We start from the raw sequence: 25,356 nt of genomic DNA on the forward strand, positions 1-25,356 counted from the left end.
TCTCTGATGGTGATGTCTTCTTGCTTTGAATTACAGCTAAGCACTTTGCTGAAATGATCCATTTTAGTTGGAGTGAATGGCAGTTTGGATGGAGAATGTATTTTTGTTTTGTAGAATAGCACAGTGATAGCCTGGAGATACGTGAACAGTTGTGAATTTCCTGCAGCTAAGTGGGGCTGCTGGTGGCTGTGTGTGTGGGATGAATTGGTGGCCTCTGCACAGGTTTTCCTGGATGGAGATTTACTGTGCCAAATGGGATTCATAGGCAAAGGCTGAAGTGGGAGACTGAGGCTGCCATGCACTGAGAGGAACTTGCTGCTGGGTAGCGTCATGGAAGCCCCAGTTGCTGCTGTCCTCCTCCTGCCTCGTAAATGCTTTGTGCTGTAGTGTTAACTTAGGCTGGCTTCAAACAAGCTGATCACCCTTGTTACATAGCCACAGAGATCTACCTAGGAGTCAAGCTTGCTTACCTCCTTGCTGTTCATAATATTTCTGTTGTGGAGAGAAAGGGGCATCCTTCCTCTAGGAAACTCCTGTCACTTTTGTGTCTCTTTGATTTTGATTTCAGTTTTTAACTGAGTACCTGGCATGTTGTAGATGTTCTCTTTCTTCTTGCCAGAAGAATTTGTTGTTGTAGTCAGTCAACTCTTGTCTGTGTGGAAAGGTCTAGCAGTAAACAAGGTACTTCAGCAGATTGTGCTTGATTTTTAAGAAGCTTTTTAAATGCAAGTGGGAAGGGACGTAAGAAGCCATCATCATCTCCTCTGGGTGAGACTTGAATTTTGAAATAGTGGATAGATGTAACTTCACACCTTATGACACAGTCCCCGAGAAAGACTGTGGCAGCTCTAGTTGCTTTGTGCTGCAGCCTTAGAGTAAGTTTTACAAGCTTTCCATCTCTTTTCTTCTTTTTTTTAAATCAACATACCCACTGAGAGTCTTTATAGATGCCACTCCAACAGCAAGTGGCAGACCCATTGGAGTTCTGCTTGTTGGAAGGAACATTTCTTAGGGGTACTAACATGCTCAAATAAAAGCACCCTTGTCATGAGTAGCATACATTTTCCTCTGTGCCATACGTCATATTATGACTTAATTCTATCTAGAATTCAAAGATCTTAAGATAGAGATAATGACTGTTTCCCCCCCCCCTCCAAATGTAGCTTATGGGTTTGGGGTGTCAGTGCTGACATAATGTAAGGGTAGTTTAGAGACATCTCTGAGCACCATCATGGTATAAATCATGTTAAAGGTTTGTGAGCTAATGCTCTAAACATTGACTGCTTCTAACAGTCCTGGCCCGTACAGTTAGCAAGATGCTGTGCACCTACTTTTCTCCAGTTGTGCGCTGAAATGCTAATGCTTCCAGCATTGTGCATAATGCTCTACATGCTCGCTCTCTATCATATTTGCCCTCCCTCCATTCTTTTCTGACTCTGTTACTCCCTGTAAGAACAGATCTCAGAGCAGCTATAGCTACTTTCTGCAAGCTTGTATTTTCACGTGCTGAAATGTATTTAAAGATTATCCTTTAAATTTTTTTGTGTGTTTGTTTATCTGTTTCTGTAATCCTGGGTGGAGATTGGGTAGGACTGCTCAGATCTAACTAGTAAGCTGTTGTTATAAAGCTGAAGCTTGCCTGGTGCAGCTCTTGTTGTGTCCGTCCTCCCTCCTCCCCGCGCCCCCCCTCCCCCCCCCCCCAAGAATCCAGTTTATTGTCATTGCTTAAGTACTTGGTAACTCTATTCAGAGATGCTTCTGAGGCATCCTGTGGCTTTCATGAAACTAACTCTTTTTCTCTTGGAGCCTGAAGGAGGAGTAGTTTCTGTAGTGTACAGGCTTCTGCATCTGAGATCTGCTGTCATATTGAGGCTTGTCATAACCTTTACTGTAATTAGTTTTGATATTTTGATCTCTAAAACCTCCTCAGTAACTGTTTTTGTGTAAAGATAGAAGAACAGGCTCTGGGTATTGATTTTTGCATCTTTGTAATGTTACAAAAACAAAAAAGCTTAGGTGACCTAGCTTGCATCTTCTGATACAAATGGCCCAGGGGAAAAAAAAAAGTGATCCTGTCTGAACATCAACCATAATGAGTGCCCTCCTCACTGCTTGACCCCGCAGAGCTTCCCTTTTCCATGTCCACCTGTGTGGTAATGGGAAGCAGCAGTTGGGTTTCTCCATACCTGTTCCTCTGGGTCTGCCAAGGTTGTCTTGGCCCTGGGTAGAATCTGTGAGATCATTCTGTGGAGCTCTCGCTTCCTCCTCGCAGATGTGGCATTGCTTTGAGGCAGTCCAATAGTACCCCATCTCATTATCCCAATGCATTAGTGTGTGTGATACGGGGAGCCCTTCACTAGCACACTGGAATTTATGGTTTTGCTGAAATAAGCTGAAGACGTACTTGTGTTTGAGGTTGCGGCATTCGTACTGTTCTGGCTTGGGCCCTAGCATTCCTGCTTGGTTCACCTAGTTGATGGGAAGTGACATTTGTCTTGGTTTTCGCTCTCTGAAGGCGTTGTGTCAGGGAGATGGCGTTACCGGTACGTCTCTAGGGCTTTGGAATGACTCAGCTTGTTTTGCACATCAGCTGCTGAAACCTGTGCGTTGCACGCTGTAATGCTGCTGAGTCCAGGCTGTTGGGACTTGGTCCCCCTGTGCTGCCCGCGTCACTGGCGGTTGAGGCTCCTGCGGTGGGTATACCAAAGGCCCAAAACTAGGCGGTTGGAGCTGACTTGGCTAATACCTCTCTGATGCATCCTACTTGTTTGAGTAATCCTCTGGGATACCAAATGATGGCTAAACCCTTAAGCCTTTCATTGAGGTGATTTGTTTCCTGACACTACCATGCTTAGCAGCATCTTGCTTTTCCATCGCAGAGCTGATCTGATCGTATATGACAGGATGTGATCAGGATATGCTGTTTCACCTATACTAGTTCACCAGCGTCATCATTCATCAGCTCAATTTTCACGTTAGTGTTGTTGGCCAGCTGTCAAGGGTGAAGAGGTGCCTTGTGTGGGGCTGCCAGCTTCTTTTATTGACACGCCATGCTTGGGACAATTGCCAGCCTTGCTCCGGCAGCCGAATACATGGTAATTTGGATGCTGCAGAACCCGGTGAACCGAAGCCTCATAAATTCCCTTCTCAAGCACGCATCATTTTGCAAATAGATTTGCTACTCTTTCCTCAGTATGTGGATTTCAGCTTTTTAAACTCTTTACTGTTGCATTGCTTGTCAAGTCAGCTGCAAAATCTGACTATTTCGAATGCCCCATTTTCATAGAGCATCAATTATGAGTAATTAATGTTTGAGATTACTTTCCCACATGACATAAAAGATACAGCATTATAGAATACAGGCTCTTTGAACATGTTTTGAAATAGCTTTGTTCTCTATTTTGGCTGGGGTTTTCAAAGGAGCCCAAGGGAACTGGGTACAGCAGGTGAAAGTCTAGTTTATTCCAATGCCTCAGAAAATGACAGTTCTTTGTAGCTTGTTGATTTGATGCAAAGAAGCCCTGTTAGCAAATTTTGCAAAAACTTATGACTTTTTTCCTTTTCTCTTAGACTGAGAGAGTGCCACTTGAACTCAACTCAAGACTGGAAGAAATGGTGGAATTCAGTGAAATGGAAGCAGAGCCTAGTGAAACAGAAGATTTTGAGGCCAGGGGAAGTCGCTTTTCAAAGTCAGCTGATGAAAGGCAGCGTATGTTGGTTCAGCGGAAGGAGGACTTGTTGCAGCAAGCTCGAAAGTATGTTCCTTCCTAAAACTCCAGCCTGGCCACTCACTTATAGTCTCACAGAATGGGTTTCAAATGGATTGTGACCACTGAGAGCCTGGGTTGATGCAAAAAGTAGGAGGAGGAGCGAATATATGTGCTACAGCAGGCTCAGGATGCTGTATTTAGGACAACTGTCACTGATAAACCCAATTCTGAAACAGTGTCGTGTGTCCCAACGTGTACACAGCTTCCTAAGTGGTTGTTCCAAAGCTCTTTGAAATTAGAGGATTATTTCTCCAGCTTCAATGGGCTTTAGTTTGAGCCTATAATAATGAGAACACATTACTTGTGTTGAGTCCTCTAGTCATCTTTAGCTTGTCTCCTGGCATAGGTGTCCGCCCACGCTGTGTGTGCTGTTACAGCTGAAATTACTGTCAGGCACCACTCTTTCCAAATACAGAGTGCGTGTCTTAAGCACGAAGCAGCATAGAGTTGACAAGATGGCCACTTACTAAAGCACGCCAGAGGAGCTCATGACCAGCAAGTCAACGCTGCTAAAAAGAGAGTGACAAACTTTGTTTCTTTTAGCCCAGCTAGTCATAGGTGTCATAGGTAGAATTTAACTTTTTTCACATGTGTTCCAGTCATGTTGGTGAACTTTACTAGCATCCAGTTGCTGATTAAAAAGAGAAGGAAAAGTGCCTTAGGGATGTAGAGAAAACTCTTTAGCATTTGTAACAAATGTTGTCCCTTCCTTTGTATCACAGGGCGACTACTGAAAGGGTCTACAAAAACTCCATTGAGTTATGCGTCCTTTGGTATTATCAGGCCACCTACGCTCTTTTTTTTTTCCACACTGAAATGCCTTCATATAAATAACTTGGGGGTATGACACCTTTTAAGAGTTTGTCTGTAAAGAGAGTTGCTCCTAGAATAATTTTTCCTTTATGTTTGAAAAAATCATTTAGGGAGACAAAGTATTTTTGACTTACTGCTTCCCTTCCTGTGTTGAAGAGCTGTGAAATTGCAAACTACTGTATTTTGTCCCTAAGTGTAAAAATTCTTTGGGATGTTAACTCTGGCAGCTGCTTCCTTGTAGTTTTTGCCTTATCTTACACTTCGCAGCCCTAGTGCCCCTTCTGTCAAAGGCTTACTCATCATCAGGGAGTGACTTCTTGTGGTGGACACTGCCAGCATCTTACAAGTGGTGGAATAACAGGGACAGAGAGATTCAGTGACTGACCTGCAGTCTCAGTGAATTGCTCTGAGTTTGAGTAGAGCCCCCGCCTTTAGAACTGGCTCCCTCCCACAGGCACAAGGATCTTGCACAAAAACTAAGAGCTTCTGCCAACTCTGCCAAGTCTGTTGTAGGTTATACGGGCTTTTTTTCTTTTTTTTTGAGTGTGTAGCTTGTGTGCGCTTTTATTGAGGTATTTTCCTGCTTTCAGTGTGCGCACCCTCCCTTACTTCGTGGATGTACCAGTGAAATATTTTCCAGAGCCAAAATGAGGTGGGCTCTTCTCATCCATCTTTTCCTTTTAACTCTTGCAGGCGTTATTTAAACAAAACCTCCGATGAGGAGTTGACCACAGAGAAGCCCTCTCCTCTGCCTGAGAGAGCATCTGCCGATCCTGTCACCCTGCGTCGCAGGACACTCGCTGCCGCTGCCGAACGGAGACTTCAGATGCAGCAAAATTCTTAGCGTTCACTGCCCCTCCTTTCTCCTCCTCGTGAGCAATGTTGAATAAATAAATTAAATACAAAAAACCCCCCTGCGCTTTCTATACCAGCAGGAAAGTATCTCTTCAGAGTTCAGCTAGCTGTGCTGCTGAGTGAGCTGGCTGCCTCTCTGCTGTATAAAGCATGTGGTCTAATAATGTTTGGGCAGCTGACAAATTAACCTTTTTTGTAATATTTTCTATGTGACGTTGATCCCTTCCACAAACAAAAGGCAGTTTCTAAACCACGGGCGTGATTTCTGCAGCTAGCATGAGGTATTAGGCTGACTGCACAGCAGAGGCTGGGGAAAGTGTGTTCCGAATTAGCAGCTGTGGGTGCAGGTTGCAGAGGGCACTGGCATGTTCAGCTTGAGATCAGGGAGAGTTACTCCAAGAGGGAAGAAAGCTTAGAAATTTGCAGCAAACCCCGCATTAGATGAGCAGGCGCCCACTCTTCAGTCCCTGTTCGTGTCGACAGTGAAGGGTGTTATGTAGGCTGGCTTGAAGGGCTGGGTTAGCATTGCTGGAAAGTCAGTTCTTAGACTGGATGGAAGTTGTCTAGCTACATAATGCAGAAAAAAATGAAATTGTGAATTGTGCAGTGAAGCACCAATTCACATCGATTCCAGCAGCATAAAATAGTTTGTTTACCTTTGCTGGGCTCTTCTGCACTGGCAGACGTCTGGCTCTGTTCGCTCCCCAGGGCTGCGTTATTTTCCTTTGCCTTTTATGGCCAGAAACAAGTGAGAGACGGAGGGGAATCAAGTGAAGAAGAGGGGGTGTAAGGCGAGGTTACAGCCCCTGCAATTCAGTGTTACCATAAGCCAAGGGAGTACGATAGAAAAACCTGCCTATTCTGGACTCCAGAGCACCACGGATGGGACTTCATGGAGATAGCTCCGATACCTTGCTTTTTATTTCATTTTTTAACCCCACAACTTCACCGTGAGTTTATTCAGAAATACTGGAGGAATTGGGGCAGCTGGACCTCAGGCGGGCTGCAGCCCAACCTGCTAACCTCTGATTTTTCTAAAGAACTTTCGACACGAGATCCACTTGGAGCCGCCGATGCTAGCTTGCATAGTTGAATTCTACATGGCAATGACTTAATTTTTAAACTTCTGAAGAATGAGTTCTGGTATCACTGTCCTTTAGAAGGAGCCCAGTATTATCTAGAATTGTTGGTAACTTTTTTTACTGTTGGTTTTTAGGACATTTGAAGGTGAATTTAATGAGAGGAGTTGCATCGATGTTTAGGTGAAAATAATTTATTTCAATAAAACTCTTTGGGAAGCCTTACCTTGCAATGCTATTAGTAAACTTCAAAGAATTTTTTTTGAGATCTTTGGTTTTGCTCAGAGCACAGCTGTTTGGTTTTTATTGTTAAAAAAAAAAAAAAAACAAAAAACAAAACCAAAAATAAAATCTTGGTCAGTGTTGGAAACTATTCTGTAGTGTGACTTCCCATGTTCCTGGCATGCGTTCGGTTTGTAAATGTAGCACCTGCACTTTGGTCCCCTTCGGTTCCCCCTTTCTATCGCAATGAAAGGGAGCACAGCTGCCTAACACCGAGTTTAGGAACATTTTCCCAAGCCTTGGGTTGCAGAGCAGTAATTGCTACTGGCATTCAGTCATGCTGTGAACATGGAAATGGATGAGAAGTAGTGTCTCGAGGGACTGTGAAAATAAAGTGGGGTTTTGAACCATCTGGCAGCATACAGAAGGGATGAGAGCTATTGTACGTGTGAACAGTACAGAGTTTGGGTCTTCATTCAAGCAGCAGAGTCGATGTACCTCTGGGAGTGCAGACGGGAGAGGAGAAAACCACACAGAAATCCTTCTCAGGGCTCCGGGTTTCCTTGAGTTCCTCCTCCTCACCGCATTTCTGGGAGATTTTGTACGTGGTGATGCAAAATGACCCCAGCTTCATCTCAGAGGGGATGCCTGCGGCCAGGACAGGTTTTGACCTAGCTTTGGGCTTGCAAGATCACCACCACCTTGGCACGTCCTGTCCCAGCCTGCCCACCTTCCTGGGGAGGGAGAGCTGTGCCAGGGAGAGGTTTCCTTCCCCCTCCTCAAACACAGGAGATGAAGAGCCCCTGGTTCCCCGGGAATTAGCTGGGCAGCAGCGCTGCACAAACCACCTCTGCCTACTTCTGCTGCTCTGTGAGCTGTGCAGCACCTTGGCCACCTCAAATTTCACCACTACAAAAAAAAAAAAAAAAAAAAAAACAATCCCTGATTTCTTATGTTTGTACTGGCCTGGAAAGGTACCGGTAAAGCAGCTCTTCTCAGCCACCAGCCCTCTCTCTGCATGTTGGGGGACCCTGCTGTGGAGTCCAGTCCTTCGCCCAGCAGCAGATCAGTGGGGAAGGAGAAGATGCCGTGAGCCTGTCCTGCATAAACGCCTCTCGCCCACGATCCTGCAGTCGCTCAGGTGAGTAAAGGGGCTGCCCAGCTTGCGCGGGTGGAGGGAGGCTCCTGGAACTAAGCCAAGGAGGGGGGGGATGTTTCAGAGGCTCTTGGGCTATTCTTTCCAGACTTCTTTCCTCCTCTCGTTGGATTCCTGACCTTTTCCCAGCAGCTCTTCCCTGTGCTCCCTTGGGAGCAGGCCCTGGCCAGCCGCTGGATGGCATCCTTGCCCGCGGCACCGTTGGAAAATGACCCCCTTAGCGATGAAAGGCCGCTTTGTGCAGAGCAGCACACGGACCAGTGGTGGCCTCTTGGCCGGCTCTGCCTCCCTGGAAGGGGATCGTCCGAGGAGAAGCGCTACTGACATCCCCGGTGCCAATACGAGCTGCTTCTGAATCACCTCAAACAGCAGGGACCTTGAAGAAACCACGTTGGTCAGGAGATGCTGCTGCGTGATGGAGCATCTTTTCTAAGCAGCCTTCCCTTGCGTGGGCCGGGTGTGTGTGACGTTCGATGGGTGGCCCAGCGTAACGCCGAGGTGGGGGGTCCTGGCTGTTTGGGTAGCCTTCCCTATGGCTCCTTCGCTGGGTTTGCGGATGGGCCGTGTGGTCCCGCGGGGTCTGGCGGCGTTCCTGTGGCTCGGGAGGGGATGGCGAGCGCAGTGCCGAGAAACCAGCCCAGTCCCAGGCTGTGCCAGCGCTGCACCGCGGGGCAGCTGGCTCTTGAGCGTCCCGCCTGCAATCACGGTGTCCGATGCCGGCGTGCACAGGAGCTGGGGGACCCGGGATGAAGGAGAATGTGAAAAAAACCCCAAATTGTGCAAAAAACCCCCAAATTGTGGAAAAACCCCCAAACTGTGAGAAAAACCCAAATTGTGGGGGGGAAAAAAAAAACAAACAAACCCCGAAGTGCTCCTGCAGCAGGGAGAAAATCTCCACTTTGCTGGAGAACCTTCCCCTATATTTTAGGGGGAAAAACTTGCATGTTGTGGGGTTTCTGATCTTGCCACAAAACGAAGGGCTCGCCCTGATGACTATCTTTGCATTCCCAAAAGAAAGAAAAGTATTTTCTTGCTTGGGGAGTTTCTTGGGGGGATTTTTTGCTCCCGGTGATGTTCTGAAGCCACCTGAGCCATCTGACTGAGGGCTTCCACACCCCACCTTCCCGAGATTTACACCCAACTCTTAGCTCAGCCCCTCCCGCCTGAGCTACCAGCAGCAACCTCCCCCCCAGTCTGATTTTTTAGTTTTTTTTTTTTCCTCCCTTAGGAAGGAGGCAGGCAGGCGCAGGGGGAAAGAAGCAGGCAGAGGCGTGGGAGGGGAGAGCCCGGGATACAGACAAACATTCTCTTTATTGAGCTACACATGAATTTTTCCATTAGTCAGAGAAAGAGATTGGCAGTGTGTAATATATCACAGAAACCTCACTGATTGGTAATAGAAAGGCTTAGAAAGACCTGGCGCTTTATATATATATATATATAATATTTTTATTTTTTTTTAGTTTCCTCTTTATTTATTCATTTTCTTTTAAACAGGTGTGACTGCTCTTCTTCAGCAAAGGTGACTCGTAAAAGTGAAACCGTGAAGACGTCTGGTTACTAATCAAAGTAGAAATGACGAAGGATTGGTCATGAAAACGGTGGCTTCAATGTAAACACTACATTCGATTTTTTTTTTAAATTATTTTTTGTGGTTTTGTGTGTGTTTTTTAAAATTTTTAAATTATTTTCATTCTTGCTTTTTTTTTTAAAGTTTGTTTTTTAAGTTTTTTTTTTCTTTTTTTTTCCTTTTTTTTTTTTTCAGCACAAACATCCCCACATGAGAGAGAAAAAACACCATTCACTAAAAGGGAGAGAGGACTGGGGCGGAGGGGGGGGAGAAAAAGCAGCACAAAAAAGCATTCACTGGAAGGAGTTAAAAATTAATAAAAACAAAACAAAAAAATACCCTAAACAAAAAAAAAAAGATGAAATAAAAAATATATATATGTATAACCCTCCCTGATGCCCCCCCGATCGGCCCCATAGGAGGGGTGAGGGAGGACGCCTGTCCGGCATGGCCGAGCTGTGCTTTTGGATACAAACCTGGAGAGTGAGCCGCGACTCGGAGCAGGAGCTGTTAAACCAGGAGGGAGTGAAAATGGGGAAAAACCCCGCCGGCTCCTGGCTAGTGAGGGCTTTAGCCTCAAGCAGGGTGGGAATTCAAAAAAATCTAACCCAAAAAACCCCAAACCCCGGAGAGGGAGCGGCAGGAGGATGCTCCCACCACAGCCTTCCTCCCGAAACAGCCAGGATGGGAAATGGGAAAAAATCTTGTTGTTGCTGTTGTTGTTTCCCCTTTTAGCTACAACACGTGGCCAGGGGGAGTTTTCAATTTTTTCCCCTCCTTATTTTTGAAAAAATGTATCTTTTAGTTTCCCGAGGCAGCGGCTCGCCTGGGCTGGGGGCAGCAGCGGGGCTGGGGTCTGGCAGGGGCGGCCTGGCCTCCTTCCCCATGCTGGAAATAAAAATAATTAATCATAATAACAATAATAAAATAATTAATAACAACAATAATAGCCAACCCACAAGAATTAATAATAATAATAATTAAAAAATAAGACCCCACAGTCAAATTACTCACGGGAGGAGAAGCCCCCCGCGCCGCAGAAGAGCACCAGCGTGGCCACGGCGGGGGCACGGGCAGGATCCGGCCCCGCCTTCACCGTGAGGCCACCCCGGGAGATGGCCCCTTCGCCCCCTCTGCCCCCTTCGCCCCCTCTGCCCCCTTCGCCCCCTCTGCCCCCGGTGGGGACCAGCGCCCTGCAGGGGGGAGCCCCGGAGCGGCTGGGGCGGCGGGGCCGGGCAGAGCCCCCCCAGCCCCCAGGGTTTCCCCCCAAGCCGTGACACCGGGGACGGTGCGAGGGAGGGCTGGAGCCTGCCAGGGGAATGGGGTCTGCCCACAGCTCCTTCAGACAAACTAAAAAGGTGGGTGTGGATTTTTTTTTTATATATATATATACGTATATATATAATTTTTCCTTATGCCTTTTTATTTACCAACTTGCATGATTATGATAACGATTTTTTTTTCTCTCATTCAATCTGTTTTTTTTTTAGTTTTGTTTCGCCTTTTTTTTTCTGCACGCGCGTGTGTTTGTGTGTGTCTGTGTGTGGTTGCGTTGGGTTTATTTTATTTTTTGTTTGTTTGTTTCTTTTCTCTCCTGGCGCCGGGACCGCCACCAAAGAAGTCGCTTTGCGCCGCGGGGGTCAGTACAAGCCGCAGCCCCGCAGGTTGTTGGCAATGATGATGTCGGTGACGGCGTCAAATACCACCTGGATGTTGTTCGTGTCTGTGGCACACGTCATGTGGCAGTAAATCTCCTTGTTGGGGGAGCGGTTTTTGCTTTCGAATTGTGCTTGGATGTAGGCGGCCGCGTCCTCGTAGGTGTTGGGACCTGCGGGCGGAGGCGGGGGGGACAGAGCAGGGGGCGTCAGGGCCATGGGCCACCACCCTCCTGCCATGCACCCGGCCCCTTCCTGCTTGCAAACTGCTTTATTTCTAAGAAAACAGGCAAAACCTATTCATTTTCCATTTTTTCCCCCAGTTCACCCCTCAGCAGGGTCCATTTACCCCTTTTCCCCCATCTCCTTCCTTCCCCCCCCCTTTCCACCCCATTCTGCCCCATTTCCCCCCTCTTTTCCCCCAAATTGCAGAGCACCTGGGCTCTACTGGCGACTCCTCCCTCCCCAGGTGTTGCTGCTTTGCCCTCCCCACCCGCTCCCCTTTTCTCCCCCGGGGAAGGGCAGCAGCCCCAGCTGTGCCCAGCCGGGCTGTGCCAGAGGGATGCTCCTCCTGGCATCACCGGTGAGTCCCCGTGGCGCGTCCACAGCGCCTGTCCCGAGGGAGCGCAGGCGGGGAGAAGGGCCGGGGGGCTTAGCGGCCCCCCGGCCGGGCAGATGGGGGAGGGATGGCTTGGAGGGTCGGTGGCCACTCCAGCGTCACCCATGGGTGCTGGCTGTATCCCCTCAGTGGGGCTGAGCCTCCCTGTGTGCTGTAGGGCTGGGTGGGGGTCTCATCCCAGGCTCTGGGATGGGCAGGAGCCCCTCGGAGATGCACCGTTGCCTGCTTGCTCAGCGGACCAGGGGAGTTCAGCTTTTGTAAGGCGGGCTGGAAAGGGGCCAGATGTTTGAGCTGAAAAATGTGCAGTATTGCATTAAGCTGCTTATGGCAGCAAGAGTGGCTGCGCCTGGCCCCTCACGGGAAGCCACGAAGCCTAAATTACGCCCCTGAAATCGTCTTTGCAAGAGCTGCTATTATCTGGAGATTTATTTTCCTTTTCCAGCTTGCTGGTTCCCCTCCTTCCCAATGTGGCAGGTGGCCAACGAAAAGGGGAGGTGGCCTGGTGCCACCAGGCTGTCCCTCTCCCCGGGGTAGCTGGGATGTGCTGTACAACTCCATGTGGGATAGTTTGGGAAGTCCCACCAGGTGGCTGGGAAAAAAGTACTGCTGCTTTTGCGATGGAGAAGCCTGAACACCTCCAGCGGAAACGCCGGTGCGCTTATGCCATAGGGGAATGGGTGCTGCCTTGATGGGGGACCCCCTTGTCCCCAGAGTCCAGTGTCCAGGGTGGGTGTGCTCTGGATGAAATAATCCAGAGACTTTCAAGTATCTGTAGGAGATGCTGGAGCCTCTGAATTGGAACTGAGTTTTTTTCTTCCCTTAGAAAATTCAGAATGGACATCTATTCTTACCCTGTTTTCTTGGTTTTTGTTCTTTTCCCCAAGCCATGTTGGTTTTGCTTAAAAATGTGTGATTCTCTTGTGCTTTCATAGCTTTCTGCTGTAAAGGGGCTCTTTCCTTCCCCAACTGTACCCTGCGCAAAGGCACTCCTGGGAGGATGCAAATGGGAGATGCAGCTTGGAGGACCATGTGTCTTGGCTCCTCTAGCAGGAGCTTCTCAGGAACCATCAGCAAACAGGATGGCTCAAGTGGCAGGCAGTCAGCTCTCACCAAGGTTTCTCCTTTCCACATCTCCCTGTGGCCAGACTCATTCAAACTCTTCTCCAGTTGTCTCAACCCATCTTGACCATCTCTCTGTCCCATTGGCTGGTCGTGCACCTTTGCCACAAGAATTGACCATGCATGGGACACGACCCCACCCTAAGAGCAGGGTGATGGAGCTGCACCAGGAACTTGAAGGTGGGCAGTGCTCCCCCCCCCCCCCCCCAAAGGCGTCCTGTCCCCCTGCCCACCTCTGGGGCGAGACGCAGCCCTGCCGGTGCGGGGGCGGACATTACGCCGGGCTGTGCCATGTCCGCCCTGGCACGTACCTGTGTATTCAGGGAAGCAGATGGTCAGAGGCGATTTCTTGATCTTCTCGGCAAATAGGTCTTTCTTGTTGAGGAAGAGAATGATGGAGGTATCGATGAAGAATTTGTTGTTACAGATGGAGTCGAAGAGCATGAGAGATTCGTGCATGCGGTTCTGCAACGGGGAGCATGGAGGGAGGAGAGGGGAGAGAGAAAGGCAAAGAGAAAGAGAGAGTTAGAGGAGAGGAGAACATTTTTCTGAATTGAAATGGTTAGAAAGCAAAAAATCTCTAAAATCAGACAGTGGTAAATGTAAGATGGTTACAAAGGTGGAGGAAACAGGGTGTTGCTCTCCTCCCGGGCTGGAGGATGCAGCTGATCCTCCACTGCCTCCCCTCGGGGCTTCTCTAGCAGGACTGACACATGGAGCTTTGAGGAAAAGCAGAAAGAAAAGTCATTTGCTCATCACCTGCCTAACCTGCCCAACCTAAATAAAGGATGGACAGACAGTGCCAGCCAGCAGCTGGGATGCACTGGGCATGGGGACTGGGATGGAGGGAGTTTTGGCCATCTCGGGGTAGTCCTATGGACCTGCCTGGAAGGGTACTTGTGCCGAGCGGCACCGTCGTGGCAAGGCCGGTGCCGAGGAGTTGCCCAGAGGCTGGGGCAGGTCCTGTTCCAGCCGGGCCTGTCTGCCCCTGGAAAAATCTTCAGCCCATCTTTGAAAACAGTGGCGGCCACATTGTTGCTGAGAAGTCCCAGCAGTGCTGCATGGAGGAAAGCCATGCCGGTGCCTCTGCTAGCCCACCTCAGCTCTCCTGAGCATGCTGGACTTGCAGGCTGCTCCAGGGAGAGGTTAAACATGGAAGAGTTTTAGTAGGAGCATAAATAGAGGCAAATCTCTAAAAGCTGTAATTTAAAAAAAATTAATTGTCCTTTCACATGTGGACAAAAGCCATATAAAGCCATTTTTTCCCCATGCTACAGAAGTTACCAGAAAGGAGCGGAGAGCGGACAGAAGGACAGGAGGAGGAGGTGAGGTTGTCCTGCGCCGACTCGGCTGTCGCAGGGCACCATCAAGCAGAGTATTTTAGTGCTTCACTCGAGCGGCTGCGGGGTGTCTGTGCGGGCAGGTGCATGCACTTGCTGTTAGCGTGAAGGTGCCGCTGGACAGGACAGATACGGCTCTCTAGGAGCTCTCAAAAATTTTCTCCATCATTAACTTGCTCTTAAACAGAAAGCCATTCCCTGCTGCTCCACTGACAACTTTGGGAGACATTTTAGGCAGTATGTGCACCTTTTTCATTGCTGATACCCACCTAGTTGACTGCTCAAACTTGCAAAGCTTCTGGTTCAAAACCAGGGCTTAGTGAAGTCCAAAGCTGCTGGCCCTGCCGTGCCCCTCTCTGCAACCCCCTCTTAGGGCCGAGCCCCCTGAGTCCTGGCGCAGCTGCCTGCTGCTCCTCACACGGGGACACCCAGCTATCTGGGAAAGGCTTGCATGACCCTGAGAGCAGCGGAGGCATGCTCTGGGCAGCAAGGGTGCTCAGCAGCCTGTGGGAAAACCCTCCTGCAGCAAACATCCCCCCCCCCGAGCCCCCTTTTTTGGAGGCGCAACAAGGGGGGGCTTTGGACTTGCTGAAGATTTGCGAGGACACACGTGTCTCCTAATGAAATGATGACCCAATTACACATTTTGGAGTCTTCCATGAATGTTTTATTAGTGAGTCATTTTATTAGCTACACTTCAACTGTAGCTTTGCATGCAAAATTTAGCAGATGTCTGATTTCATCTTGAAAGGCTTTGAGATTACACTGTCGGTTCCTTAACAAAGAGTAGCTAGGGATGCCAAGCAGTTGCTTTCCAAAGCTTTGGGACCTCATTTGATCCTTATCTTTAAAAAAAAAAAAAAAAAAAAAAGCGCCTTATTCATGGGGAAAACGGAAACCACCACAAAAGGACGTGGCTGCTCTTGACTTGTGGCTGTTGCAAAAATGCCAGGTCTTTGAGATTTTCATGGAAAGTATCTGCGTGGTTTTTTAACTTGTTGTCCTATATATGTATTATATTTAAATAAAGGACTGATGGTGGTGGTGGAGGAGCAGCTGAACCAAAGCATGTGCCTGGGGGAATGAAAATCCCAAGCGTACAGGAAATAACCCTGGTGACTTCTGAGCCCTGGACACCCATGCAGGCATCCTGGAGGAAATCTTTAAAAATCCCCAATACAAATATACAAAGAAAAATCCTTTCCCTCTCAGCCATTAGTTTTTCTCAGAACTGGCCAATAATTCTGTCTGATCTGCAGGATGGGACATATGGGTATGTGTCCAAGGATGGGTCCAGCTGAAAACAGATCACTGGAAATTGGTGAAGTCAATAGGAATAATGGTTAATTTTGCTTTGCTGAGATTTACGTAGATTAAAATTTTCTCTTGGTTTCTTCAAGTTCTTTGCTTCTGTTTCATGCCCCAAATAAGGGAAGATCTTTGGTTTAAACAGAAAAGAACAAACTGGCCCAAGTGTTATTTTAAAGGGAGGGAGAGGTGCTCCAAGTACTGTGTTACTGCAAGGAGGAAAGAGTGCCATTTATTGAATTGAACCAGAAATGGCTCTTTTGCCTCTTTGCTCGCAAGGCTTGCATGAAGAGACAGTGGAAAAGAAATGCAAAGCTTGCTACTTGTTATAGGTTCGCAACCAAAGTATTGGAGGAAGCAATGGGGCAGCAGGGACGCTCTGCCCCGCCGATGGCTGCGCTGAGCATTGCCACGGACGGGTGCCGAAAGGGCAGCCGGAAGCAGACAGACGGACGCCAGTGTGGGGTCTGGCAGCGCTGGAGGAAAAGCATGGATGGTCTGACATAGATGCACAGGGGCAAGGGACTTCTGAAGGGGAAGAGTAATTTCAAGAAGCCAAGGAACAAACAGAAACCACAGTAAAGTTGTTCTACTTAAAAACAAAGGAAAAAAATTCCCACCAAATACTTACATAAAATTAAATACCTTTTGGTTATATCCTTTTCAGATTTCTTATTTCCAGGCGAATGAGGATGTGGCAGACAACTGACACCGCAGGTGTGTGTCGTACCCGTGTGTGCATGGAGCAGATGTAGGGTAAACCGTGGGCCTGAGAAGCTGGACGCGCTCAAGGGAGACACAATAAAAACCCTCTCACACTAGAAAAGAGCTGGCACTTTATTAACATTTTGTAACTAATAAATACATTACCGACAGCCAATAAATTATTACAATAACTAACGCTCTATTAAACCAATGGACAGTCACTCTTCGTACAAAATTACAGTTAATACAGTTTGGGCCATCAAACATGCAGGAGAAATGATTCAGCGGGAAACCAGCAAAAGGAAAATTGTGGCAGCCTCCGGCGATCCTTTGGGAAGAAATGTGGTGGGGAGCGGGGAGCCCAGAGGCAGGGTGATGGTCACTGTTCCCTTGTCGAGCTGAAGAGGGGAAAGGGAAGTGGGGGGAATAGGGCTGAGGATGTTAAATTAGGGACTGGGCTTTTTAACGGGGCAATGGCTCTTCTTTAAACAACCCTATTTGCTTGCCCAGCACCACTGAGTTGCTCTAGCGCTGGAAAAGCTGGTGAGACTTAGGCAATGCTGAAAATTGTGTCATTACCTGCTATGATCTCCTCTTCCCCGCCTGGAGCAGGGGGTTTAGACCCGGAGCTGTTTGCCTGCACTACAGGACAGTCAGGGTTTGGTCTTGACATTAACTTCCAAGACACTGGGTGGGAGAGGGGCCGGGGCAGCAAGCGTTGGGCCGGCTCCCAGCCCTCCACCTTCTCCCCGGGTCTCTCCTCCCCATCCCTGCTGTACCCGGTGCCTGTGGAGAACTGAGCTGCCCTCCCTGGGAGGTGGAGATGTTTTTTCCCTGTCCCCAACCCGGCTCCCTCCCCTTCCTTCCACCATGGGGTGCCAGCCGGGAGGCTTCGGTCCTCCTGCTCTTATTAACACACCAGTGTTTAAGGGTGGTACTTGCTCGTGTTCGCTAGCTAGCCTTTGCAGCATGAATAAAGAGCTCGCAGGCTGCTGATTTGGGCACGAGCGGTCCTCTGAGAAGTCCCTTTCCATAGCCACGTTCTCAGCATAACGTCTTATGTAGGTCACGTACCTATATCTGTCAGCATCAGTTATCTCATGTCATTGCAGGAGTTCAGAAATGGTAACGTACACTCCAGTCTCGGGGCACTTTGGGAGCGTGTTTCTGTCTGCTCTTTCCTCTGGGGAGGTAGAGGCAAGACTGTGGTCCGCTCTTTCGTGCCACCCAGACCATGTCTCTGCTTTCTCATGCGTGCGTTGGGGATGCAAGTGTGTGACGGGTTTGGGCGGTTCAGGATGATGCTCAGCAGCACCATCCCGATTGACCTTGACACTTCCAGTGTCAGATCGTTAATGAGTGTTTTAGTCTCCTTGGAAATGGTTGTGGAGTTTTTGGTCGTAAGCCTGAAGACAAACCTGGCCCGTGACAAAGACACAAACACACTAGTACTAAGCTTCTCTAATCAACTTGACAAACGGTCAACCTTGTTCCCAGGAACTCAACAACAAATGTCTCCCTGGCTCCAGGAGATTTTTTTGGCCACAAAATACTCGGACACATTGCACAGGCTACGGTGCAGGGTTGGTCCCTTTTACAGCCTCAGCTGCACAGTCCCCTGTGGGGGATGTCTGCCACCCCCAGCTGAACCCTGCGCCTCGTCGTGCTGCACAGTGAGGGGCTGCCCGATGCTTTACACAGCAGCGACTGGGCACACCAGGATGTTTTGGCAAAAGGACATCTTCTATGTCCCATCCTGACCTCTTGGAGATTGCATTCCTGGCCTGAGAACAAAGTCTGTTCCCTTGCAGGCAAGCACTGGGCTCATGCCACAAGAGATTAAAACCAGCAGATACATTTTAATGTACATTACAGTATAGACTGCTCTCATTAATACTTTTAGTGTCCTGCAAAACAAAATCACATCTACCAAGGAGGCATGGCAGCCTCCTCCTGAGGATGCTCTCTCCTCTGTGGAGGGACAGGCTGGCCGGCCATCCAGGAAAGCTGGCTGAAGGCAAGAAGCTAATTCTCGTACAAAACTCCTGAGAGAGATTTAGTTGGAAGAATTTCTGGGAGGGCGGTGGTGGGAAGCCACTGACCCCGTGCTAGACCCGGCTGGGGCCCCGCGGGAGGGCAGGGGCAGCAGGAACAGGCCAGTGCTAGCAGACGGAGGGGCCAGATGGCCTCGCCGAGTGGTCCCGCTGCCCTGCCGCTTGGCGGGGCTCCTCTGGCCGTATGTAAAAATGAGAGTGTGGACTCCATTTGCTAAAGAAAAAAAATGGCCTTTGAAGTATGTGGCTGTTTTTTAACGTGTGCTTTCCCAGTGCATGTTTATTGCTAGTTCTCCTAACAAGCCCAGCTGCTGCATCCTCCCAGGGAGCATGGTGCTCTGCAGCTTAACCCTGCAGCCTCACCTACAGGCTCATTTCAAGGCTTTCCTTCTACAGGTTTCTCTACTTCATTGAAATTGCCATTTAAATAAAGGAGCTATTTGCATTTTTTTTTGTCTCATGGCTCCACACACCCGACCCTCTCATTGCCGATAGAGCAAGCAGGGGGGCTTCCTTCTTTCTTTTTGCTGCTGTCTGAAGCTCATCGCGAGCGCTAACACTGCTTTCAATGTGATGCCCCTCAGATGCTGCTGCTGGACAAGTGACCCCGAGTCATTAAAAACCTCCTGCGTCCCAAAAAGGGCATCTTTTGCAAATTCCCACATTAACTTTAAAGGGCAGCAGCGTGTACACGTAGATGTTTCAATTCTGTGAATCACCGTGCTTTTAAAATATGTCCCCCATGCCCCAGTATGATTTCTGTTGCAGCTCTACCAGTTGCAACATCCCTGCTATGTGGTGACTGCAAATTCAACACAGCTCGGGGCCTCTGAGGGTCTGGATTTGGAGCGTTGCAGTTGCAAAGCACAAAGGGCTATTAAGAAGAGGGCTTTTGAAAGTGGGGGATGCATTGCAAGGTCTTCTTTCTAGGCAATTGCTGCAAGGATTGCTGGTGTTTAGAAAAAGCATGGGGCAAAAGATTGCCTGCAGAAGGCACACCTGTCAGAAAAGGCTTGGGAGGATGCAGAAAGCCAGCCGTGAGTAACGCTTTGGCAGGCATTCTGGAGACAAAAATCTATACAAGGCCATTAAGCGGGAGAAATAGTAGTGTTTAACACTGGAAGCATTTCATCTTCCAAACGCTGCTCCCAGCCTTTGTCAGTGAATCCTCACGACACTCCTGTGAAGGAGGGAATGTCAGCAGTAGCATCTAAAATGAAGCTTTAGACATAAAATATGCCAAAGAAAATGAAAGAAAAGGCTCCGTCTGTCAACATTTCCTCCTCTTTTTCTCCCTTTTCTCCCTGTGGACCACCAGCCGTTGATCATCACCAATGTGCCAGGGAACCAGCCAGAGCTGCGGAGGGGCTGGGGCAGGAGCAAGTCTGGACGTCCCAGCCGGCATGGCCGGGCATGGGTTGCCTGAATCCAACCTGGAGTGTGGCACAAGAGCACCGAGCTGGCACCGGTGACTCGGCTGCATTTGGTAGGGTTTGGGGTTGAGTTAATTTAAATTGTCTTTACCAAAATATTCCTGTGTGCTTTATGCTGGGAACTCCTGAAGCCTTGGCTTGGTGCTGCCTGCACTGGGAACAGCTTCTGTTACTTATTTGCTCAGATAAAATGTCACCCACAGCAACGGGTGGGAACAGAAAACCTCCAAACTTTCAGTGCTGCTGATCAAATCCTCCTGAAACAGCTTAATGAAGACCTGCTTCGCTGCCAGCGCAAGTCATGAGCGCAGCGCTGCACACAACTCTGGTGCTTCACTGTGGGTCTAGTCGTTACTTACACTTTACGTACCAAATGTAACCAACATTCAGCTTTTCAGCCCTTACTTTGACACTCAACGCACATTTGAACGCTGGGTGTTACTTGGTCATGGGACAAGCTCCAGGAGCACCCCCATCGCTCTGCATCCTGCCAGCTAACTCCCTGCCCCTCTGTGGCAGAAGCACCATCCCATTGCCATCATGCACTGTCTTGAAAAGCAAAGCGAGGGACTGGGCTAATTCAATGACCTCAGACAGCAGCCCAGCTTTCACCTGGAGTAAAATGACCTCTGAGATCAGCAGAGGGTATGCAAGCAGAAAGCTTGGCTTGGGGTTGAGGGGAAGTTTGGTGGGGGTGGATCTGAGTCCTGCATATTTTTCACAGCGCTTATTTATGCACTGAACTCCTCTTCCTGCAAAAACTAACAGGTTGGTTGCATTTTACTGTCATTCCCTTGGCTTTAGTCTCCAGGGACTAGAGCTCAACACGGACATAAATCTTTTCAGGGTCGGGGCACGTGGCTGGTCCCTTCCAAGGAACCAGAGAACTGGCCAGGTGCTTCCCACTGAAAATCCTTTCTTTGAAAATCCTTCCCATTGACTGTGAAAATCCTAAGCTAAAGCAAATACAATTAAATGCACGGGCCTTGTGGTCAGTGTTCCTTTGGTTTACGGTTGTACAGCAGAGTGTGCCAGCATTAAATAGAGCTGGGAGAGGGGCTGGGACCTGGGAAAACAAGACATGTGGGTGGGATGTGGCGTGAGGAACAGAGGGGGGCTCCCGGCTTTGCTAGCCGGCCAGCTCTTTGTGGGAGCTGATGCCGCTGGGGGTGTTTTAAGACTGAGATGGTGAAGAGAAAGGTGGGCACTCCCCTGGGCCAGAGCAGGGAGGCAGGGACCGAGCGTTATCGCTGGTAGTGTCCAGCAGAGCAGCAGTGGGTCCCCACTGTACAATACTAAACACAGTTTTGTAATTTAACGCCATCTAGGGGGTTACTGACACAGCTGCCAACAAAGCTGGGCCGTGAGCTGGTTAGATGGGCGAAAGCTACCTTGTTCTCCTCCGCAGGCCTCCCCTGTTTGCCCCGGGGTGCTCCTGCTCACATCCCTGGCTGGGGTCTTGTCACGGATGCCCCACAAACGCTGTCCCAGCAGAGCACAGCCTCCGACGGGGACTCTCCTCCACCTCCTAGGTGCCCTTCTCTTCCCGTCCTCCCTGCTGCCTCAACCTGCCTCATCTCCCTTCTGCAACTTCTGTCCCCAACCGCGCCCCCCAAACCTCCCCCGCCGGTCCTCTCCGTCCCATGCCACTGTACCTGCTCCTTTCCCTGCCTCCCCTTGCCTTTGGGCTGTGCTGCTTTGGGCTGCTCTCACACCATCTCTCCTAGATGGGCACAGTGAGAAAAGAGACATTGTCCCTCTCGGGCATGGCACTGGAGAAAACTCAGATCTCCTGAGGCCTGAAAGACACCCCTAGCCCGGGCTCCCAAGAGAGGACAGCTGAACTTGTGGCTGGCCTGGAAAGACTCACGTTTTCCAGGATCATGGACTTTTCAGAGGGGCAGAGAAGAGGCAGGGATCAGCGTTGCCTATCTGCCCCCAGGAGCCATGCTGGGTGGGACCTCAGAGGTGGCTGTCTCACCCAGACAGCAAACAAGCTTTCGGGGTGGGCTTCTAAGGGTCCCTCCACGCTCCCAGAGGTGACATCCCACCTCTCGCACTCCCCTCTGCCTTCACCCTAACGGCACCCAGAGCTTGGTGATGGCAGATGGACGGCCACACGTACCCGAGCCCAGCTGCGTTTGTCCTCCCCTCTGTGCCCCCATGTTTTGCTGTGCTGAGTGCTACCCTTGCCCTTTCCACAGCTCTCCCCCTGCCCTTCCTTCCTCCCTTCCCTCTCTTCCTTGCACTTTTCCTTCCTACTCCATCACTTGGCTCAAATCAGCTTCCTGAGCCTCCCCTCGCCACTACATGGCCAGTATAAACCATCCCTCTCGCTTTAGATAGTGGTAAAGAGATGCCCTGACTGGAGACACCAAACCTGGAGCTGCCTCTCCTGGACACCCAGGCAGGAGATGGCACAGGCAAGCTACCTGCTTCTGCTCGGCCAAGGAGGCTCAGAGTGCAAGGCTGGGCTTCTCAAGGGTATTTAGATGCCCGAGGTACGATAAAGAGCCGTGAGGCTCCTGCACACCCTGCTGTCACCCAAGCATGGTGATGTTTCCCAAAGCACCTCTCTGCATTTCAGGCACTTGAACGTCAAACCCTGCCTACAAGAAGCCAGGGCTAAATATTTTTGGTGCACCCCAGTGTTGTAGGGCCAAAGTTTGGAAAGAGATGCTGCGTGTTTGCAGGAGCTTTAGTTGCGCTGAAATCACGAGGCTGGGATGTGCTTTGGGAAAGGTCACTGGGTATCCAGGCCGGCATCCTTGCCAGGATGCCCCCGTGCGCAGGGTCCCATCAGCACGCCGTCCCCGGGGCATCCTTCCTGCCTACGCCCCAGGGGTCCAAGCCCAGCTGCCACCACCCCGCTCAGCCCAGCAGCTCTGTGGCATCCAGTGAAGCGCCTCAGAAACGGGTTACTGAAACCACTAGACATATTTTAACATTAATTTTGAAAAACTTGAGGTAAAACTGTTACTGGTAACAAACGCTTTTAGACAATGCTTTTAGTAGGTTTTGTTACTGTGTCTCTCTTACTCAGACACCAGCAGAACTCGATATGGCTGTTTTACTTGTTCAAATAGCTGTCTGGAAAAAAGGAGAATATACAAATCCAAGCTGCGTGGCTGCGTTCAACACCGACCCCTCCAGCTTTGGGGTAGGAACTGGAGCTGCAAGGTACCCTCAAAATGATCATGTTGTATCTAGCACTTCCCAAAGGAATAGTGTTTTAAAAAAAAGATAAATAACCAGGAGAATTAAAAATATCCCTTAATTTCAAGGGAAAAAAAAGTTTCGGTTCCAAACTACACTGTTGCTGACCAGTATTTTAAGGCTTTGATTTTTTCTTTTTTTAAAACTGAAGTATTTTTGTCTTTTGGCAGTTGAAATGCACTTTGTGGGAAACATGTTAGTTCCCTCTACAGCGCTGTGAATTGGAACGGAGGAGTAGAACGAGGCAGCAAGGGAATGAACCAAAAATAAACCAAAATAAAATAAAACGGGGCTGGGGAAAGCAGAACTTGCTGCAAAGTTTTCTGGGACGGGAGGAGGGATTTACGTACTTCTTCCTCATCATCTTCTGAGAAGGAAAAAAAAAGAAAGGGAGAGGACCTGCCCGCGGGACTGGAGGATGCTTCCAGCGGGCGCGAGGAGAGGATGGGAGGAGAAGGCTTTAGTAGAGTCCGCATCCTCGCAGGTTGTTGGCGATGATGACATCCGTGACGGCATCGAAGACGAACTGGATGTTGTTGGTGTCGGTGGCGCAGGTGATGTGCGTGTATATCTCCTTGTTGGGGGACTTGTTCTTGCTCTCATACTGAGCCTGGATGTAAGCCACCGCCTCCGTGAAAGAGTTGGGGCCTATAAGAGAGCCAAGACGAAAGGAAAAAGTGGGTTAAAGCGATCCCATAACACTAAATCACTAGGGTGCCTGCAAGAGCCCCGTCGTAGGGACATGGGGAGCTCATCCGGGGCTGCTGCAACCCAGCCGCCCCATCTCCATCTCAGGGACGGGCACGATTACCAGCCAGGATTGCTGCAAGGGAGGATACGCTCTCTGACTGTCAGCTCAGCTGTATTTTTATTCTGAGTTGCTGTTTATAGTCTATAGAGACGAAATGGATGAGGGAACTGAATGTTAAACAGGCTATGATGGGAAAACCAGAAGAAATTCCACATAATGCTGACAAAAAAAAGAGAAAAAACCTGCCAGGAATACAGTAAGTGCTTGACCTGGTGCAAAGGCTTAGCTTTTTTCCTTTTTTAGATTTTTGATTAAAGTTTCAGCTTTTGATGGAAAAGAGGAGCTAAAATGTCCATGAATTGAGGGCAGTATTGGTAACCGTGCACTCCTTTCCCAGAATCACTAAGAGAAAAGGACATGAAAAGATCCAGCCTCTGTTACAGAGCAAAGTGGGGTTTTCTCAAACAAAATACAAAAAAGCTAATACAAAAGGTCCCTCTTTTTGAGAAATTAGGATTGCAGCACCTTCTGCTGGAGCTGTGGCTAAAATCGCGCCACAAGGAGTTTCTTGTTTTGATGCATAGAGGTGTCTGTGCCAAACCTTAGTAACCATCAGGCTTTGTGTTAAAAAAGCTTAAGAGCAGTCATGCAAAAGAGCAGATCCTGTCTCATTTGGCCAGCCTTGACATTGCTCACACACACAGCTCCACTTGGGCACCTGCTTAGGTCCGATAAACTCAGTTTCTCTGGCTGGCCTGGAGTGCAGCCCTGCAGCACTGCTGGGTACTGCCGAGTGCCAGTGCCCCCCGAGCCCTGGAGGGCTCTGCATTGGTAACACTGCTAACGCTCTTGGATCCCTCTCCCTCCATGACGCTTTACTGATGGGAGATGTTATCTGCTAGAGAGAAGCTTACTTGGGCTTGAGATTTGCCGTGGTTGAAGGCAGCTGATCTGGGAAATCACTTGCACTTACATGTACATACACTGCTAGTTGAAGACACAAGCTCACGAAGACCGTGAGACTTGCGAATATGCTCGAAGTAAGACAAGCAAAAATGTTTGCTGGGAGCAGGCTCTTGCATGAAGACCTGTGTAAAGAATCTGGGAACAGTTCCACATGCTGTGCACCACCAGGAGGGTATTTTATGAAAGGGAAGTTGGTTGTTCAAAGGCATGAGGATTTAGATGCCAGATTCCTTCTGGGAGAGCAGGGAATCACTAATGCCAGCTTGGTTTAAAACATGCCCTGGATTCTGCTGCTGCTTTGCTAAGTATTGTGGATTAGTTAAAAGCATGAGTGAATTAAGGGGATGGAAACAGTGCTCCAGCATACAGCAAGCAAATTTGTGGATGCAGTCTTCTAATAATTCTCTGTCAGCAGAACTAATAGACATCAGAAACTTCATTTTATTAAAAGCATTTTGTGGAACCTACTTGTAATATTGAAAGTCCGCTTGTTTGATTTATAGGCTTTCATCAAATAATTCTTTTTAACTCCAGGGCAACTTTCTAATAATGCTGCTTTTTCACAAGGCCACAAGGGCTTCATCCTCTGAGCCGTGGTCAGCAAAGCAGGGGCGAGCAAGCTTAAGTATGTGCTTGGGTCTAAAGTCTGGGCTTAACATTAGCACGAGCTAACTTCCAACTTTTAATGGCGCTGCTGAACGCCTTGGGGTGAGATACTCTTCACC

General features: G+C 49.1%; 2 protein-coding genes across 4 annotated transcripts in view; one reads left to right on the forward strand and one right to left on the reverse strand.

The window, feature by feature from the left end:
• The window catches only part of AMFR (autocrine motility factor receptor), a 37,295-nt gene extending 30,451 nt beyond the window's left edge, over positions 1 to 6,844 (forward strand). For both annotated transcript variants that reach the window (XM_075510505.1, XM_075510504.1), the window contains 2 exons: positions 3,571 to 3,755; positions 5,277 to 6,844. In XM_075510505.1, coding sequence (XP_075366620.1) covers positions 3,571 to 3,755; positions 5,277 to 5,427 — 336 coding nt within the window. In that variant the 3' untranslated portion in view covers positions 5,428 to 6,844. The remainder of the gene's footprint in view (positions 1 to 3,570; positions 3,756 to 5,276) is intronic.
• A 4,187-nt stretch (positions 6,845 to 11,031) lies between these two features.
• Positions 11,032 to 25,356, reverse strand: part of GNAO1 (G protein subunit alpha o1) — a 146,262-nt gene continuing 131,937 nt past the window's right edge. Inside the window, exons 7-8 of one of the 2 annotated variants that reach the window (XM_075510509.1) lie at positions 13,170 to 13,323; positions 11,032 to 11,293 (exon numbers count right to left, since the gene is read on the reverse strand). In XM_075510509.1, coding sequence (XP_075366624.1) covers positions 11,106 to 11,293; positions 13,170 to 13,323 — 342 coding nt within the window. In that variant the 3' untranslated portion in view covers positions 11,032 to 11,105. Of the gene's footprint in view, positions 11,294 to 13,169; positions 13,324 to 16,322; positions 23,563 to 25,356 lie in introns of those variants that run through there. The other variant, XM_075510507.1, reaches the window with a different exon arrangement.

This window comes from Mycteria americana, chromosome 8 (assembly GCF_035582795.1).
Source record: "Mycteria americana isolate JAX WOST 10 ecotype Jacksonville Zoo and Gardens chromosome 8, USCA_MyAme_1.0, whole genome shotgun sequence".
NCBI lineage: Eukaryota > Metazoa > Chordata > Aves > Ciconiiformes > Ciconiidae > Mycteria > Mycteria americana.